The following is a 21,000-nucleotide window of genomic DNA, read 5'->3' on the forward strand; positions in this document are numbered from 1 at the left end:
ACAGACCACCTTTGCCAGTCAGTCTCCTCACACTCTGCTATGTTAGAAGCAGTGAGTCCCTGAGGCTACTTTGCAACAGAGGAGCCTCCTGCCAGATCAATCGTTTGAGCAATAAAAAATTAAGCCCTGTTCAAATGAGAACCTGGCTGGGTGAGCCCATTGACATGTTTCTATTAAAACAAGTGCTATGAATTTATCGTCACAGTGGTCGTGGCTGATCCCACCTTAAGCTCGTCTTCAAATGTGCGTGTGTGTTTGTGTCTGTAGCTGATAGAGAAGTGGGGATGGACAGCTTGCCACCCTGTGGGCACCACAACTCCAGTCTATGTGTGATCCACGCTGGCAGCTGCTCTGCCAAATGGGATTTTCTTGGAGATTACAGCCTCTAAGTGTGACACGCTTGCATGTGTTTGTCTTTGTTGTTGACGGAGTGCTTCAGTGGACTGTTGTAATAAAGCTGAGTGAGTGTGTGTGTGTGTTTGTGTGTGTTTAAGTGCGTGTGGGGGTCTTGAGCCGAGGTGCACAAGGAACATGTTCTGCTGTCACATGGGGCTGGTTGGAACATGACTGGATGGCTGCGGGGAACTCTCTCTGGCAAGCTATACTGAGAAAAGAGAGGGAACGTATTCAGATGTGGGGTCAGGCCTTATTCACAATGCTGCTGGTCTTATTAGCAAAATGAACTCATGGAATAGACTCAGGGCAGGGTTGTTTTACTTCAAATCAGCTCTTCAGTGTTTAAGTTTTGTATTTATGGAGCCATAAACTGTAGTATTGCCTTGTTCTTCATGCGATGGGCCTGAATGTTAAGCCTGCAACAAATGGTTATTTTCATTAATATGCTGATTACAGCTGAAGCGATTAGTTAACTGAGTCAATCGATAAGAAAATAAATCAGCAACTATTTTTTATAATTAATTAGTTTCAGAACATTTACCAAAGAATTCCCTGTTTACAGCTTCTCAGTTGGGAGGATTTGTTGTTTCTCTGTGTCTGATGTGATAATAAATGAATAAATTGTGGGTTTTGGACTGCTGATCAGACAAAACAAGCTATTTGAAGCTTGGGCTTCATCAACTTGTGCTTAAGCAAACTGTAATGGGCAATTTTCACCATTTTCTGACATTTTATATAATAAATAATTCATTTTTTAACAATGAAATTAAACAAATAAAATAAAGTAGTTGATATATATCCTATAAAATGCCAATAAATACAGAACAATGGGCAATGGTGGCAACTTCAACAGTCCAAAACACAAATATATTCAGTTTATCTACATTTAATACAAATCAATTCAGAAAATATTTACATTTGAGAAGCTTGGACCTGTGAAGTTTTGGCATTTTTGCCTTAAAACGGTTTTGACACAAACTGACTGATTAAAATTGATCAACTGTTAATCATTTTGTTAACAATTAATGAGTTAATGATTTAGAATCTATATTTAGATAATACACAGTCTTAGGGAGATAATTCCTCAGTCTACAATCCCAGCATGTAGCAACTGAGCTACTTAACATTTCAATGCATCATCAATAAAATCCTCAAATCTTTTGTTGTGCAATTTCAGTGATTTTGGACAATTAATAACAGACCACAAACTGTCTTGTTATGCATAAAATTTGAACTGACAAAGTGACTTTTGGATTTGGGTCACTGATACTGGCACTTAAAGACTGATTGAGAGACATTATTTAGATGTTGGGCGTATAGCTGAAAATTGGAAAATATTCTGTAATCATTATGGGCGTGAATGTCTTAGAAGTATTTTTCATTGTTTCATTTAGTTATGAATTTATCTATATGATGCATAATTTTGACAATTTTCTATCTGACTTCAAATTGAGCCACAATAATACAAAATACAACACGAGAAATTCAATTTTTAGGGTGGATTTTCCCTTTAACCTATTTCCGAGACATTTCTGTTTGCCTCAGCGTCTGCTCTGTGAAGAGCTGTCCGTGGTCCTGAACATGAGCTGTGGAGGGATAGTGGTCATGTACAGGGAGGTGGCTTTGTAGTCACTCACTAACCTGCTTAACCTACTTTCTACTCGACAGTCTTTCATCTGTCCAGAGAGATGAAAGTGTTGTAGGATAAATATAGCATACTTAACAACACACACACACACAGTTTGCCCGAGCTTTCCAAGTAACACAAATGGTTCAGAGCACTGTTTTATTTCCGTATCCTCACCCTTAACGCAACACTGATCATTTCACTAATTCAATCCTGGTCCTCTGCGAACTCCTCATGTTCGTCCCATTAACCCAACTGGTACAAAACGTGTTGGGACATGCTTGAACCTTTATTGAGATGAATATGACCAAAATAATGACATTTTAAGATCTTAATTGTCCAATTATGTTGACAGCTGTTGTGCTGCATTGCAATGCCAGTTCAATTGCAGTTTCCTAGCAACCGGAGAGGTACAATGCAATGATTTTCTGTTAAGTGGCTTCATTTCCACTCAGCAAGAGGATTGTATATTCATAAAACAAATCTGAACCCACAATATGCATCTTCTATCGCTTTACTACCTATATAATTTTTATGAAAGGAAGTAGTTGTAAGGGCGTGTCTGGGTATAGGACACCTGCGTTTGTAGATATCCGTATGGGTCGTGTGTGCATGTTTTTACCCTCGAGGTATAGTAAAGCTTATGAAAAAAAGCTGTTTCTGCAAACGAAATCATTTCAGTTGATTAATTTTCATCCAAAATGCTCCATCCTGAGCTAATGATTGTACATGCATTCTTTTCAATTAATTCATCATCAAGGGAGGTAGAGAGAGAGAGGGGGAGGTTGGGGGAGGGGAGGGAAAGGAGAGTCAGGGGGAAACAGAAAATCCAATCCTGCTGGTCTGAAGTCTCGGAGCAATGGAGCATTAGTCTCATCCTGATGTAATTGGAATGACACCAAGAGTAAAGCCTGCTGATTTAGGGACACCCTCTAGGCTTGATTTAATGCCCTCTACCAAAACTATACATCCATCTTTTTATCTTTCTCTGCTCCCCTCTCCCTGGTCCTCGGTTCTCTTCTGCATCCCTCCCCCAACCCTGTATGTCTGGCGCTTCATTCATTCACCAGCCACTGCCATGTATCTCCATCTGCACTCTATTATCAGAACAGTAGCTGCATTCTGTAATATTTAAAGCCACTGGGTTATAAACTCCCAACAGGGTGTGTATCTTACCACATTTGACTTATTCCTTTAATTGTAAGGCATCTACACACTTGGATGGATGTGTTTCACTCTCAGAAAGGTTATGTTTTAAATCTGAATAAATAACTCCAGCGATGAGTGCAAAGAAAGGGTAGACTAAGCAGGTGTATCCAGGCCAGGGTGCTTCGTCCCCGGGGTTTGCTGCTGCTCAGTCCCCTGACAGATGGACTGCTAAGACAATCCTATTACCCCCATGTGTTTAGCTCCTCTTAATGCCAGGGTGGGTTGCATGGCTAATGGAAGGGAATGAATGTTTGGAGGGAGAATTTCATGCTACTGAATGGATCATGATCCTGATTTGCTTGATAAGACAGAGGAGATCTGAAACCAGTGAACAAGCAGTGAAAATCATAAACACTATCACAACACTTTGTTGCTCAGCTGGTGCACTCTGACACAGCTTGTGTCTCTCAAGAATGTCATATCAAATCAGCTCAGCTATTAAATAAGCTTTACTGTATATATTTCACTTGGGATAAAGATTTATTTTATGTTTATGTAGTGCCTCTCCCTTTCTTTGTAATCTTCTCTGTTGTCTGACAGTGTTTGATTTGTTGTAATTATAACGCTGCCTGTTTAAAAAGAGGTTAGACTGCAAGAAGGACTGAGGAGGCATTTGAATTTGTTATTCTTCTGCATTTCATAAAGATAAAGCTATGTGGAGTTAATTTTGAGGGGAGACTTTACAAGAGCAAACCAGGGAACTTTCAGTTGGAAAACAATGAAGAAATCTACTGTATATTGTACTGTTACTCTCTATTTTTTCTATATTAGTGTCACTTTCTATAAAAGGCATCTTAGAGCATGCACAAATAGTACCACTCCTGCAAGATAATAACATTTTAAAGGATATGGCTGGCAGTTGTTGTCAGAAAATCTCATGTACAGAGCTAAACCAACAATGAACTCATCCTAACCACAAATATTGTGTGTGTACCCAAAGTCTGATATATTGTATTCCTCTGTGTACCTCTGCTGCTGCCTGAAAACTGCTAAAAACATCAGTGAATCACACCATTTTACTGGGTGACATGTTACTTCGCCATTAAGAGTTTGGTCACAGTAGTTTGTTTAGAAATGGCTCCAATGACTAATAACAGCAATAACATTTTCAGTCTCCGGAGAGTAGTCTGTAAGCCAGTGCACATGCTAGGGAATGCAAGTCATTTTTCAGAGCTTTGCTACCTTGTTCTGCTACATATCACAACCTCTTGAGTTTGTACTGGAGAAATGTACAATCTAGTATAAAGTACACAAGATTTGTTGACAATAAGATGAGTATAGAAAATAGCCTGCAATATCCTTCAAATACTGTGACTCATCCTTAAAATAGTGGCTTATGGCCTGCCTGACTGAGACCTGTAGTTACTGTGCAATAAAGCTGCAAATAAAGGGAGTGAAAGACAGTCTTGAGTTGAATCTTGACTGACTTTCTCTCATCTGTTATTGAAACCACTGTGTTCATTAGTCAGAAAAGTCATGTTTTTTGTGCCTCTGTGTGCCTTGAGGCATTATGGATTTGTCTACCGTCATACCATGCTGGTAGCTTTTGCTTATTATCTCTGCTGTATTTGGCCATTGGGCAACGTTGCAAATCAATGAGCAAGATTTCTGCATAAATATGCTGATGTACCTTTTAATTGTGAGATACTTAATTCACTGCATTAGCCAAACACTTTCATTTCTGGCTGATTATTTTTTTCCAGTTTGAGCTTCTTAACCCATTTTTCAGATTGTTTAAAATAATAATACATATTGATATCGTACTAAAAAATTGCATGAACCTAAAGAGATGATCTGTATTGCCTACCCTACTTTGACACCTACAGGGAAACTGGATGCAGAAGAAATTCCGTATGTGTTTGTGGTCCATTTTGGGCTGGAATACATGTTTACACAAATATGTTGAAAGGTGTAATTTCGTCATGATCAAGGCTACTCTGCAATATTTGTAATTATGTATTCTGTTTGTCCATAATTCAGAGGAAACCATCATCTCCATCATCCTGCTAAACATGTTTTTGGGTAATTGTAGCTGCATACTATGTGTTTATTATTTTCAAGATATTATATGATTAATAATATGAGCCTTAGCTAGATGCTGGATTGATTTATCTTGACCTCATATCTGTTGGATTAACTAGATGAAAATAATCAATATCTTTTTCCTGTTTAAACCAGACATTATCCAGTGGTCAATATAACATTGACTGCAGACTTGAGATATGAGGGAAATGCAGGGAAGCTGCTCTATAGTCAAATGTCTGAGAGAGCGAGTATGTCTGTATGCAAGTATTTATACATGTGTGGTCATGTATGTAACTTGGTATGCAGACGGCGTCTTTGCTGCCTGTAGACCTGCACCGGCATCCCCAGGTCAAGCAATTACCACACATCAAGGAAAGCAATTGGGCATGACTAAAATATCATTGCCATGTGATTGTCCCTATGTTTGGGCTGCTCGGGCCTAATTTAACCCACTTTGTCCATACGATCGAGGAGAATTGAGGACACGCTCTCCAATTCTGGTGGCCCCCCGAGCATTTCCTGTGAGTCTGACATGCAGCAGCTGGGTTGTAGATGCGCTGTCACCGACCTCTACCCAACCAAGTGGGAGATGGGGAGTAATGAGCGAGAGAAGTGAGGTAACAAGTATAACTGGGGGTGCAGAAACGTGAGGCCTTTTGAGTAAAGGCTCGCAGGATGTGTGTGTGTCGACCTAGGATCACTTCTTAGATCTCACGAGGGTGTCATTTTAAAAGCCAAATGTGTTTCCAGTCAGATGTTTTCCACTGGCCCAGGAGCCACGAGGTGTGGTCACATTTTGATTTGAGAGAAAGAGAGAGAGCGAGAGAGAGAGAGAGAGAGAGGGAGAGGGAGAGGGAGAGAAAGACGCAGAGAAACAAGACCATGTTAACACTCCACAATCATATTATAGACGTCATCATCATTAAGTGCATTTTAAGTTCTGATCAAATGTGCAAATGCATACTGCAAATATATTCAGTAGTTCAATATCAAACAGTCATCAAGTGCATTTTTATGTACAGATGCGTTCTTACTACTAAATAGCAGTAAATACATCTCTGTGTCTTAAGGCTTACTCACATATCAGCTGCTCTGTAATGGGTCCCCACATTATAGGATCTCCAGTGAGGAGGCTACTCGCAAGTGACTGTGACCCATTGCCATTTCCCACAATGGTCGCACTCACAGCATGGCTGTTGTTGCAAGCTGCTGCTGGGGGCTGCTCGCTGTCACAATGGGTGAGCTATTGCCAGTTCACGCTACTGGTGTCCAGGCTGCTAATATTGCTAATGGTAGCTGTTCCAACAGTCGGTCAAGAAATGTCATCACAGGCTGAGCTGTCCTTTGTTGCTAATAGCTGCCTTAGCAGAGAAGTTGTTAACAGTAACAGAAGATACTTTTTTACATTTTCGTTGGTGCTCTCACTTTGCTGTATGCCAGGCTTCTCAATTTTTGCACTTTTTGAAGGCAGCTAAGCCTATGTTGTCATCACCTGGGTCAATGTCATGTGATGCAGGGAAGGTTTGTGAGCTTTGTGTTACACTGTGCAAGTAGGCTACAGCAGCATCACCGGACAGGTTAATTTAAAGCTGGATCTAACCAGATATTTTGCTTTTGCCCTGCATGGGCCCTTTACAGGTTTTGGGCCCCTGGGGAATTGTCCCATTGCCCTGATGGTTAATCCAGCCTCTGAGAGAAGTGGAAGTGGGGGTAAGGGGAGAGGAGATTGGCATATATGCACAAGGAATGGGACAGAGGCTTCTCCTCTTATTCCTTCATTATACAGTCAAATATCTCTGTGCCTTTAACTGCCACCCCTGCCCTTCATCTGTCTTTCTCTCTCTGTCAAACACACACACACCAAATAACTCCCCACCTCACCTCCCAAAGAAATCTGACAAAAACCGAACCTTTCATCCGTGTGGCTTCATCCTACTAAACCCATTGTTTCACAGATTCCATTTCAGTTTCCTTCGCTCGTGCTGCTCAACTGTAACTTAGCTGATTTCTTTGTGTGAGAGGAATGCTCTGTGTTCCTTTTGTCCTCGTGCAGACCCTGTTTAAATATTGATAGAGATGGGAAACGCTGCTGACCACTCAGTCAGATCTGAGAGGTCAAGGATGGCAGCGTTTCTCTGCAGATTACATTAGGGGAGCAGAGGACTGTAAATATGAAAGCATGTGAATCACATGGCCCTCACTGATGCTCCAGCAGCCTTCATTATCCCCCTGCATGGATAATGCCCCCTAATGTATTCCGATGGAGGTTGGAAGGTGATGGGGTGTAAAATAGCATGTGTAGGAAGGCCCTGTTTTTCGCAGGCTGCCTCCCCTCACAGTCAGATCCCCATTAGTGCAGGAGCAGAGGATTGGATGTGCAAATGGTCCCATGGATTAGAGAGCTAATGCATTTAGGAGAGGGGGCTCCCCAATCTCTTTATTGCTGCTGCCGCTGTGTGTTGAGGCTCGTGCATGGAGAGATACCCAGTCCCTTTGTGGAAGCCGAGAGATTTAGGTTAAAGTGAGTAGATAAGGGCAGGGATGCACTGTGAGCACACTGATGCAACACACACAGCATGCACACACACTCATCAAAGATTACAGCTTGACCAGAGGAAGGCTGCGTTGTGTGGTGTTATTAAACTCAGCATGGAAATGAGATATTTCCAGAAAGAGGCGCAGACGGCGGCCCTACTAATCTAATTAATCAGCGTCTGGGGTTTTTCATTTTCTTCTTCCCTCTTTCTGGCCCTCTCCAGTCGTCTCATCTTTACTCGTCTCATCCCTCCCTCTAGCCCTATCTCTGTCCTTTGTGTCCCTCTCTGTCCTGATTTTTCTGAATCCGAACTTCACGCCCCCTCTCTAAGTCTCTGGGCAGAAATGTGCAATGTCATGCGCTTCTTCTAACACATTTTATAAAGCCTCTGTTGTCTCCTCCTGCATGAAGAGCTGCTGTGAGGGAATTAGGGGAAAACATAGAAAGTATAGCTCATTGCTCAGTCTGATGTGACAATGTATAGGCTAGATGCTTCTGCAGCAGCAGCAGGATGGAGGGATGGCGATGGAGGATCTAGCAGGCTTAAGAGGCAACCTGCTACTAGGCCATAAGGCAGCTGTCGGCTTTACACGCACCAACCTAGCTGGTGGTCATCAGGCAGTGAGAACAGATTTTGAGCTGCATCTCAGATTTTGAACTGTATCTCTGTGGTGGTGGTGGTCCGAGTGAGCGTCACAGTTGCTGCTTGTGTTTTCCTTATTTAAAGAGGCAGCCGCCAGGCAGCATGGGAGGGGCCCTCCTCTGCTGAAGCGCAGCAGCAGCAGTAAAGAGCAGAGTGGGTAACTACAGCACACTGCTTTGCGCTATCCGGCACAGTGAGTCAGCTGAGCTACCGGGAACACAAGCGCCGGTCCGCTCCGATGAATGAATGAATGAATAAATGTCGAGGAGAGACCCCGCTGCAGACAGAAGGACGAAACTGCAACTGTGGAGAGTCTGACATGGAAATACAGAAGTGATCGGAGCAAGCTTGTTGACGCATAATCCCGCCCGCCCCGCTGGCAACGGTGAGGGGGCAAATCTAGCCTGCCTAAACTCAAATCCTCCAAAAGAGATTTATACGGAGTGCGCTGCTGCTGCTGCGGGTTCAGTCACTTTCAAGAAATTTCTTTCATTTTTAACCAGCTTTAAAGACGTGTTGTGGGAGATAAATATGTCTCGATGAGTTATCTGAAGCAGAGGACCTAAAACGAGGCGATATTAAATCTAAACTGGTTTGTTGGAGCCGGTGCTGTCACTGCGTCCCCGTGGGCCGTTTGATGCGTCCTGAGGTGTGGACACTGACAGGACCTGCCCCGACACCATCACAGGTATTTGATCGCGATCGTGTTGATTACGCCGGTGATTTTGGAGCCATGACAGGCCCCCCGCTGGTCCCACAACCCGCCTGCTGACGGTACCGGGCAGGATGGGAGCAGATCTGCCGCTTTCAGGATCCCGAACCAGACGATTTATCAATGGAGGAGGAGAGTGATACCCGGAAAATTAACAACAGCTTCCTTCGCGACCACAACTATGCAACCGAAGGTATTTACCCCCAATGATGTCGAGAGAGAGAGAAATGATTCATTGGAAGGTGTTTAATAACCTGGGGCAGTAGCTAGAGGGATGCTGACATCACAGCAGAAATAAGTCACTATACAGAAATATTAAAGGAGCAGAGGCATTAAGCAAATATCACAGCAAATATGGTGTTATAAATGGTTTGGGTGATGATAATAAAGATATTTAACTGCATAGTGATGCTATTAGAGCACTGTAAAGTGCACGAGGATCATTTAAAACCATGTAATCTCACTTTAAGCTGAATTTTCTGGTCATTTTCATAAAGAGTGTCTGGAGATGATGAGGTGGATTTCCCATCATACCTGCTATTTTAGGATGACCATGCTGAGAGGGGAATCAGGGTTTTAATCTGTGTGGACTAGCAGCAAGGGAATAAAGCCTTCTGTACAGCTGCTTCAGCGTCTGGAGTCTATAGTGAACATGTGATATGGTTTAAAACTGTCGAACAGATGATGAAATAGTGTATTTTTCATATTGTGAGTGCACTTGTTGAAATAATGAGACAAGGACAGAGGAGATGGCTGGTAGCTTTGGCCTAATTTTAGGTAGGGCACTGAAATATGGATCTCTCACTCTCTCTTGCCCTCCCTCCTTCCCTCTCTGTCTCTGTCTCTCTCTCTCTCTCTCTCTCTCTCTCTCTCTCTCTCTCTCTCTCTCACACACACACACACACACACACACACACACACACACACACACACACACACACACACACACACACACACACACACACACACACACACACACACAGTGCATTTCCTACTGTACATCTACATAACCGAGCACTGAACAATAGCTGTCTCTGCAGCTCCAGAGCTATAAGCGCTGCTCCTGCACGTGTGTGTGTGTGTGTGTGTGTTTCCCCTCGATTGATCACGCATCAGCCTCTTGATTATCAGCCTGTTAACTGTTTGATGGTTAATAGTTCCCTCATGTTCCACCAATCAACTGCACCTGCCCACCGCAAGCTGTTTAGATCTTTGATGACCATAAAATATTAATTTACAGGTAAAAACCATCATTAATCTCATTACCATTCCAACCCCGCTCACCAGTTATGCAGATTGGTTATGGACATTAACTGCAGAGCTGATATCATCAGGATAATAAAAAACATTGGTGACTCAGGGTTTTTTCAGGCAGCATTTTGAACCAAGTAGACATAGGATTGTTTTGTACAGACTAAGCATACATATCATAATATTCTGTACTGATGTATCAGTTTACAAGGTATTTCTACCTTCTTCTCATTCATTATTCCTTTCTGGACAAGTAATCGATTATTAGGTCGGCTATATGTGAGATGAGCCCAGTTCTTGTCTTTTTTGTTCAGTTTGAGGCATGTACTTTGTTTTATTTTCAGACTAGTCATTTGTATCAAAAGTCACTGCAGCACTGGGGTAGTCTGTAATTCTTTCACACCAGACACATTTTTAACACCCACTTATCATTGTGTTTGAAAAGAAAAAAAGAAAAAAGAAAAAAACAGACACATTTTCATTTGAGGTATGGTGGATCATTTCTCAATTTACGTCTATCTACAGAATATAACAAATATGGAGGGTATGTAGAGGTGGTTGGAGGGTGTGTGTGGCTACAGGGTGGGTCAGAGACACTGTGGCTTCTTCCATTTGCCATCAGCTCAGGTTACTGATTCCACTGCAGTTTTGAGGAAAGACAAAGTCAAGGCTTTTTATAGGCAGAGAGAGTCTCATTCATACATCTTTCCTGCTGCTTTTGCCTCAACGTGATTTTTTTTTTTTTTGTCATTTAAATGCAGGAGAACATCATAATTTGCTCAGCTCTCAGCACTTACAGATGATTCCCTGTCACTGCTAAACACACAGTAACTGGTTCAGAGCGGGAGGAAGTGAAGTGGGGGGTGGGAGTGGGTGTGATGGATATCTTTGTTTGATGTGTGCGCTGAGATGAAAAACAGGAGGGCATCTTCTTCCAGCTTCTCCCCGTCTCTCTCCGTCTCTGTCTCTCTCTGTCTCTGTGTCTGTCTCTCCCTTTCACTCAATTTATCAGGAGAAAGTGGATGACAGTTAGGCAGGTTGTAAAATGTGTCTCTTTAAAGCAAAGTATCGTCTAGTCTGTGGCCCATCTGTGCTTTTCAAACAAGGAGAGGCTACTTTTGTTATTTTTTATGGTGCTATAATTTATGACTGATTGTCACACCCCATATATCATGAATGTGTGTGTGTGTGTGTGTGTGTGTGTGTGTGTGTGTGTGTGTGTGTGTGTGTGTGCCCATTCTTAAGTGGTATGAAGTCAGTCTGCAGCCAAAGATCATACAGGGCCGTGTCTGAGTCTATGGCCCATCCTCATAAATTCACGGAAGTGCACATGTTCCATCAGGCCCAGCCCATTTAGACCACACACACTCTCTCACACATACATACATACGCAGGTCCCTGATGAGTGGCGACGAACTGGTAGGGATTCCCCTCAGGCCATGCTTGCACCACAGCAGCAGGACACTTTAATGATGTCACATTTTAATGATGTCACTGGCACTGACCTTTGCTTCGCACCAATCCCATGCCTCAGTGGGTCTGTGGGCGGTTATATTGAATGTGTGTGTGTGTGCGCACGCTATATTGACTGTGTGCATACACCGAGTAAAATTACACTGGTCATTTATAGTCAGGTACACCAGTGATATTTCGATTACCTCCTCGACCGAAAAGTTTGCTGAGATATCGTTGTTGACTCGATGGAAGAAAATTACATTACAGCCTTATTTGCATTAAGCAGCCGTCTGCAGATGACACATTGTTAATGGCCATAGGATGGATGGTTCTGGCTATCACTAGTGTGTGTGTGTCTCACTACAGCTGTGTGTATATCGGTGTGTGTTGAGTCAATGGACTGTTACGCTCCTACAACATGGGTCTCAGTTAATTTTCATAATCTCCACCTTGGATGTTTCGATAATGGATGAAATTGTCAAACAGCAGTACCCTCCAGTGTAAAAATGTAAATAGCTTCCCTGCTGTGAGGCAGGACCTAACCTAATTTCTGCTTTGGTATTGATTTCTGGTCCCTTACAATTTAGCCACCGGAACAATGACCTAAAGATCTATTGGTAGGACATGTAATCCCTTCCTCCTCCTCTCTCCTACCCCCTCTCCTCCTCATTCTCGCTTTCTCTCAGCTGCCTTGCTTCTTATATGTCTATCTGATGCGAGTACGAGCTTGTGTGTGATGTGACCCTTCTTGCCCCGCTGAATACTGATGCAGTCCTGTAACAGAGAGCTCACAGCCTTTATTGCTGCTGCTGATGAGAGCAGAGCAGAGCCTGGTTGCCTGTGCCAAGGCAAACGGCCTGGGGCCACACTTTAGGACCCCGGCATAAAAAGACTTAGCCCACCATACCCCCAGGTCCCATCCATTATTCACCACGAAACACTCAAAACGCCGAGCCCCGCCTCAGCAACATAGTGCAAGAAAGATAATATGTATGTGCGTCTAGGGGTGTGTGTGGGGGTGGCGGGAGCTTAATGGCAAGCTGTGAAGTTGGGGCGAGTCACACTCCTTATTCAGCAGCTGCTTTCATCCCCTGATTAGCTTCTTATTAAGTCTGCCGCTCCATGAAAATTTAATGAGAATTTATTAAAGAGTACCCGTGGTGTTGCTACTGTAGGATGATTACAACAATATTCTATTCTCAACTCGGATATGGCTTTGTGGTCAGTAGATGTGCGGTGCTACTGTGATAGATGTGCAAGTCATTGAGTGTGCTGCTAGCCTGCAGGCTAAGCAATATTTGACCTTTCTGGACTTTATAATGGGATTCATTTGTAAGTTTTGATAGCTAATTTCGGTGTCCTGTCGTAGAAGCGGCGTCACTCGGAATCCTTCATGTCTTGGTGATAAGGTCACTGTAGATGCAGGATTTCAGTCTGTGCAGTAGACATCTCATCTTTGATTCATTCCAGCCTTGGAAACAAAAAGATGAAAGGGATTGCACCAAAGGAACACAGACAGATAGAGAGGGAGAGACAGCTTTTGTTTTGGTGGTGGATTATAATTCTATGCGGCTCCCACCCTCCCCCCACTTCTATATCTTCAATTTCTAAGAGAATACCAAATAACAAGGATTCAAAAAAAATCCTCCCTCTTGCTATTCAGCATGTAGTGCTTGCAGGAATCGATCGCTGATTTCACACATTTTCACAACTTCACTCTCCTCTTGTTTAGCCCTGTCCTGTGTTTTGTCTGTAGTCAGATATGTGCCACAGCGATGTGTGTTAATGAAGTGTTAGAAGTGAAGCAGTAACACGTCTGGCCCATTTCACCCTCAGAGTTTGGGGAGTACAGAAAAGCGTGCACAAAAGACCATACACGCATACACATTGACACACACACACACACACACACACACACACACACACACACACACACACACACACACACACACACACACACACACACACACACACACACACACACACACACACACACACACACACACACACACACACAGTCTCAATCTCAAGGGGCTGATCCTGGAGAAACCAGGTTAATTAGCTTGTTCACTCCAGATCTTACAAAGAGTCATGCTCTTCAGATGAAAAGAGCTGCATTGTGCTCTGTTGCTTTGTGCAGAGCTAATAAAGCCTAATAAACTAACTAATAACCCTTAATCATATGGCTGGGTACCAGACCGGTGGGTAGCAGGGTTTATTCAAAATTTTGATTGATCTCCATTGTTGCTGGTCTGAAATTAAGCCGTTATCAGCTGCTTATTCAGCACAGAAAACGTCGAATTGGCAAATGCACAACATTAACGTATAGAATTTGCGATACTTGCATGTCAGTGCTTATGTTCTTGAAAGAAAAGAAGTGCAGTTTGATACATATTGTTGATTATCGTAGGAGCGAGAGCAGCGAGTGAAAGAGAGAACGGACCTGAATTATCCATTCGGCCTGATCCTTTGACGCAGGCAGCTCAGCACAAGTGCTGTAATCCTCTCCTCTCCACGTCTAACAAAGCATTTACACGACACCATGTTGTTCACGTCCCTCCCTCTACCTGGAATTACTGCGCACTTACGCAACTAGCTTTCCATGCAGTCACACCATTTTGGCTCTGTGTGCCTTATACAACCCTCCCGGTGTCACTGGATCAAGCTTCAATCTGTTTTGGGTTTTTTTGACCCCTGACAGGATTATGTGTTGACTAGAGGTTAGCTCGGGTGCTCGAATTTTAGTCTTTGCTTGTATTTGTGCCTGTAAGATTTACTGTATGTTATTTATTGACCTACTTTGAGCAACAAAAGCCTTCCTCCACCACTCCCTTCCCACTGCACCTCCACCCCAGTTTGGGCCAGACTTCCCCCCTCTCACTATCATTTCTTTTAATGTCCCTCTGTGTTATGCGTGATAGATGTTGCATGCTCTGGTGTCTATAAATACATTCAATATCCTCACTCTCCTCCCTGTGTTATTGGCTCCTCGTGCAGGGGTTTCATTCCAGAATCAATGCATATCTATGTTTCCATCCAATTGTTCGGACTCCCAATTCTATATTGCAATGCTGAAGGCGAGTTACCGTAGTTCAGATTGGTGAATAGAAACAGATAAGAGCCTGTTTTCTTCCAGTCGTGCATACACAGTTACACATACACATCACAGCAGCAGGCCAACAGGCTTGTCCACATTATTACTGGTGATGGATGTGTGTTATCTCGAACATCCCTCTGATGCATCAAGAAGCGCTGACCTGTCTGTGTCAGACCTGGCTGGCCACAGGATTTATGGGCTTCATCTGGCTGCGGTCTGCTGATGAAGCTGTGTGCGTGAGAGAGGATGTCTGTGTGTGTGTGTGTGTGTGTGTGTGTGTGTGTGTATGTAAAAGTACACATTTGATCCACCGAATCACCAGCCTGCTGCTGCTAATTTCAATTCACCTTGAGCCCTCTGATGCTCACATCATAAATATCTGATCTGATGCAAGTGGAATCCCGGAGAGACCGCCCACCTGCAACTGTGCTTCTAATTTGTTCCCTAGAATGAAATTACATCTGGAAAAAAAAAAGTATTTTACCCATCAAACAAAATTCCATCAGTGACTGAGGTTGAATAGATTGCCCTGTCTGCTTTGAATACATTTGCATAAAGAAAAACTAATTTAAGGAAGCGTTCCATGGCGTTACTTGGAGTTTCGGCTTCAGTGGCTCTCTCGGGCTGTTCATTCACTGAAATGATTGAAGGATGTACCCGTGTGTAAACTCGTTAAATGGCATCCATCAATTACTGTTTCTCCTCAGTGACTTAATGTGTTGATGATGAGGGAAAGAGAGGGGAGAGAGAAAGAGAGAGAGAGTGGGGGAGAGAGGGAAAAGAAAGGAGGATGAAGGGCAAAAAAAGACAGACAGAGAGAGAGAAAAGCTTTGATTCAAGAATGCTGACCACTAAGCCGATTGCGTTGGATTCACACCAGTGGCTTTGGACTGATGATGTGGGGTTGGGTTGTGTGTGTGTGTGTGTCTGTTGGCAATTCGGGGGGTGCAGACCTCATGCACATCTCTGTGCATGAGGTCGATACATGCAGGTACAGAAAGTGAGAGAAAGTGAGAGATAACTGCAGCTTGTGATTTTGTGTGCATGTGTGAACGTGTATGTGACGTGTGCAATAAATTCCAATATGGTGTGTCAGTGGGGTATTCCCAGGCCGTAATTAGGTCAGAGTCTGTCTTGTCTGTGAAATGTTATTAGTTTCTAAATTCAAATATGATTAGGATCGGCCCCCTTGCCTCATGTCATTATCAACACTTGGCCATAAGAATCCCTCCGGTCTCTGAATGTGGCTTTTTAACAGTTAAACTAAATGAGGGGAGGAACACACACACGCTCACAAACGAAGACTTGACGCTTAGTCATTCGCTGGCCTCTCTACCATGCACAGCAGTTTCATGTGCAGAAATGAGCCGGTCTGCAGGGACTCCATTGTCTGAAGTTGTGTGCTGCATTGCAACTCCCCCAGATGCAGTAGCAGGTTTTCACTCTATTGCAGTACTCGCTCTCTCTGTCTGCTGAATTACAGCTAGCATCAGCAACTAAGTCTGAGAGCTATTGGCACACTCACACACACACACACACACACACACATACACATACACCCCTCCGACTGCCGCTAGAGATGGAAACAGTCTCCATAGCAACATTCCCCTCTCCTGTTCAGTACTCCGCCAGTAGCAGGTCCACAGAGGGCGTGGGGGGTACAAAACAACAAGCTCTCTCTCTCTCTGTCTTTCTCTCTCTGTGTGTCGAAAATTATTGTCACTGTTAAACACAGGGATAGCCTCTTCTGTGGTGTGTGCATGTGACACACATTATGCTATACCTTTTTAGCCTGGGGCTGTATATTAATTACAGTCACCCTTAGCCTCTCCTAAATCCAGGCAGATGTATGTCTTTGAGGAAGAGAGGAAAAGCTACCTTAAGGGTAGGTGTCTGTTATTTACTTTTGGTGCAACTGGAGCTATGCAGAGACACTGAAAAATGTTGGCAATGGAATATAAACGAAGCAGTTATTTTATAGCTGTTACATGTTGGTTCTTTTGTTGATGCACTGCACATATTGAAAGTTAGTAAGTGTGTTTCACATGCCTAGACATGCGGATTAGTAAAAGGCAAACAAAGTGCATGGTTTAAAAGGTTTTATAGCTGTTTTTTCTTAATGAAGGAGCAGTAGCGTCACTGAGCAGCACAGGGTCCTGCAGCCATGATGGGGGAGATGAATGGCATTATTCGTGTGGCAGCAGCATCCTCTTAAAAAGCAGGAGTGCAATTTAATGGCACAGATTGGCTCACTTCAATCAGATGAGGGGCCAAATTGGTTGATATCATGCAGTGACTCATCCCGTGGTTTCTCCTAACCCATATTTCAACCAAACTAGGGTATCTGTGCGGGAGTAGTTCTCTGTGGGTTTGTCACAGCATTTCAGAGATTCCCTCTCCCCTGATGTGTTATCCAAAAGTTACTCTACCAGATCTCACTGAAAGGTTTTTCTTTTTGTCTGACTGTTACCTTGACAGCTTTGTGCACATCCACACTGACATTTCTCTGCTCTGCTTCCTGTGTTGCAGCTGACATTATCTCTACTGTGGAGTTTAACTCATCGGGGGAGCTGTTGGCCACTGGAGATAAAGGAGGCAGAGTGGTTGTCTTCCAGAGGGAACAGGAGGTAGGAAATGCCACCAATGCAAAACTAATTATGCTGCCCTTCTGCTGAGAGGGTTTGACAGTGTAGAATCATTATGGATGGGGTACATATTGTTTGATTTTAAATAACTAGCAAGAAAAATGGGTTAATTTGAAATGTTTTGGAAATAATTGCTTAAATAAACATCAGTGACTATAAGGACCATAATAGTTTAAACTTCCAGTTAGGATCTGAAGATTTACAAAGATAACAAAATATTTCTTTCTCAATTACACAGAAATGTTTACATTGTATGTAATGCAGAAGCTCAGAAAATACAACAAAATCAATTTAATAAAGCACATAAAATTAAGCAATATGATGTTGTTCAGTGGTGGGGAAAATGCTTTATCTAACCTTGAAGCAATTTAAAAGAATAGTTTGACATTTTGGGAAATAAGCTGATTTGCTGTCTTGCTGAGTTAAGATTGATAGCACTCTCATGTCTGTGTGATAAATATGAGACTACAGCCACCAGCCAGTTATCTTAGCACAAAAACTGGACACAGGAGTAAACAGCTAGCCTGGCTCTGTCCTCTAAAGCTCTTTTATTAATGTCATATCTCGTTTGTTTGAAAATGACATAGGGAGTTACTGTATTGTCAGACTATTTCATGGCCAGCTAGGTGCAGTGAATTCCTGGAGTCATCCATATTAAATAAACAAGATATAACATGTTCATTTAGATGTGTCAGGGGATATAGTTGATCTTTCGACAGAGCCAGGCTAGCTGTTTCCCCCATATCCAGTCTTTGCGCTAAGCTAAGCTAAGCTATCTGGCTGCTAGCTCCATTTTTATAATGAAAGGACAGATCAGAGAGGGATAGATTATACAGTAGATCGATTAGATTAGTCTCGCAAGAGAGGAAATAAGCCTGTTACTCAAAATGTCAAACTGTTCCTTCAAAGGGAAAATGTAATCGGATTTTTCTCAAATGTTGGACATCTTGAAGAGGAATTAAACTTTCTACATCCCATTTGTTGGAAACGGTATTTAATCTTCTGAAATTAAAAGAAAGCAGGTCAATCTCTAATTAGCTTTCTCCCTTTGCAGAGTAAGAGTCAGCCCCAGCGTCGAGGGGAGTACAATGTTTACAGCACATTCCAGAGCCACGAGCCAGAGTTTGACTACCTGAAGAGTTTGGAGATTGAGGAGAAGATCAACAAGATCAAATGGCTTCCTCAGCAGAATGCCGCTTACTTTCTGCTCTCCACCAACGGTCAGTGACTATGGCATCCATTAGTTTTGAGTGAAACACATGACAAAAGAGGGTCAAAGCAACCATCAATCTATTTCTATTTTGTTTAAATGTGGGTGTAATGGTGCTCTCAGTCAATAAAAGTGTCAACCAAAAGCATTATTCATTTCTCTATTTGCTGGTAGGTCAGATTGTACACAGCTGATATGAAGAATGGAATATTTTTGTGTGATATTAATATCACATGAAAATGTCTTTTTGGCTATTTCTGTGAATGTATATGTGTTTCACTTCGCTGAGCAAGTGTCACCAGCAGAAGCGTTTCAGATTGAGAACTTCATGCATGGCTGCCACAGCAGGAACACACACACACACACACACACACACACACACACATGCACATATATCAAAGCATGTGTGCCACCACACACCATGCACGTCGCCAAGACACACACACACATACACACACGCACACACACACACACACACACACACATACACACACACACACACACACACACACACACACACACACGCACACACACACACACACACACACATATCAGCGTAGAGACGTCTTGCAGATTGTGGGCGTCATGCATGGCTGCTACAGAAGTGCTAGCGGTGGCTGGAGCAGATGGTGGAGGGTCCTGTGGTGATGGCCTCGCTGCTCTGACACCAATATTCACAGCGGAAATTAAAAAAAAAAAAAAAAAAGCAACAACCTGACTGCCGCCGCCATCCTCCTCACTAGACAGAGAAGATGGGATGTAACTGGTGTTTATGTGATGCAGGATTGAAAAGCGCCCAGATGGCTTTTTTCAAGGAGAGCGTATACTGCGGCGGGGAAATGTAGTCAACTTGTAGATTGGTATCAACGACATCACAATCTACACAGGAGCCGCCATTCATCATCCACCCTGGCTCCTGCCCAGCTACATGCCAGATTGGCTGCCCAACCCCCCGCATCCATCTTGTATCTGAGATTTACTGTAGTGAGCCATGTTCTAACTGTGTTTTGTGTTACTCTGTGCGTGTGTGTGTTTTTATGTGATGTATCCATCCCAGACAAGACGGTGAAGCTGTGGAAGATCAGCGAGAGAGACAAGCGTCCGGAGGGCTACAACCTGAAGGATGAGGATGGACGGATCAGGGACCCGTCGACCATCACGTCGCTACGGGTAAGAGGTCAAACACCACCCAAAGAAGCACATGTACTCTGGTTTCTCAAAACTGAACTGTTTGGCTCCAGAGTGAATACCAGGTTATGATTTGAAGACTGAATTAAAACATTTAAAGTTAAAGCATCATTTCTTGTTTCAGAATTAGAGGTGGGAAACTCATTATCATACAATTGTTAATCATATAAATGTAAAAATGAAAACTTACTGTCTCAATTGCCATTAATATTTGACAAAAGTAGCTCATTTTAAATCCTCACAATGTGCCATGAATTACTGAGCTGTAAAAGTCATTACAGGCCAGTGCAGACATTAGGATTAAGTGCTCCATTTATATTTTCTATTTATATGTTTGATATCTAGATTTTACCATCTATAGCGTACCATACAGAACTCTCATAGTGATTCATCGTATGTAACAAGAAGAATAATCAAAATGATTTCACATTTTATAAAGTATATTTTATCCTATGAAGTGGTTTATGTTGAAAAAGCATATTTCCATATAAGTCTTTTGTGCTATCATCCTTAACAATGAAATTTAAAGGTAATTCAGTAGTTTAGAGAGCTGAAAATTAAATGAAACAAAGCTCCTAAAGTTTTGAATGAGCTTGTCTTTTCTAGAAGGGCAAAATCCTTATTGAGTAGTCTGAAGACTTATCACAGATAAGCTGATTAAATCAAAATTTAGCATTCACTCATTCATTATGCTATGATAGCCTTTAATCCTGCGTAGACTTCTTAGCATTACAAACTGTAACTGTATCAGAGTCAGTACACACATTTAAAAACCTGCTGAATATCACACAGTATGGACAATATTGAACTTGGACTGGCAGCAGAGAGTGAGAATGAGTGATCGATGCGTGCACTGAGGTGAAGACCATGAAGGGATCATCCTCTCCCTCTCTCTCCCCCCCTCTCTCTTTCTTATCACTCCAGTACCTCTTTAATTTTCACACAAAGACAGCACACACATAGGACTGTGTGTGTGTGTGTGTGTGAAGGTGCGTGCGTGCGTGTG

The 21,000-nt window shown here is 42.8% G+C and overlaps 1 protein-coding gene across 4 annotated transcripts in view; it reads left to right on the plus strand.

The window, feature by feature from the left end:
- Positions 1-21,000, plus strand: part of ppp2r2ba (protein phosphatase 2, regulatory subunit B, beta a) — a 42,279-nt gene that overhangs the window by 14,810 nt on the left and 6,469 nt on the right. The window contains exons 1-4 of one of the 4 annotated variants that reach the window (XM_062425074.1): positions 9,272-9,341; positions 17,481-17,578; positions 18,612-18,816; positions 19,864-19,976. In XM_062425074.1, the coding sequence (XP_062281058.1) occupies positions 9,272-9,341; positions 17,481-17,578; positions 18,612-18,816; positions 19,864-19,976 (486 nt within the window). Of the gene's footprint in view, positions 1-9,271; positions 9,342-12,620; positions 12,631-17,480; positions 17,579-18,611; positions 18,817-19,863; positions 19,977-21,000 lie in introns of those variants that run through there. The other 3 variants (XM_062425077.1, XM_062425078.1, XM_062425076.1) reach the window with 3 other exon arrangements.

Source organism: Scomber scombrus, chromosome 9 (genome assembly GCF_963691925.1).
Source record: "Scomber scombrus chromosome 9, fScoSco1.1, whole genome shotgun sequence".
Taxonomy (NCBI): domain Eukaryota; kingdom Metazoa; phylum Chordata; class Actinopteri; order Scombriformes; family Scombridae; genus Scomber; species Scomber scombrus.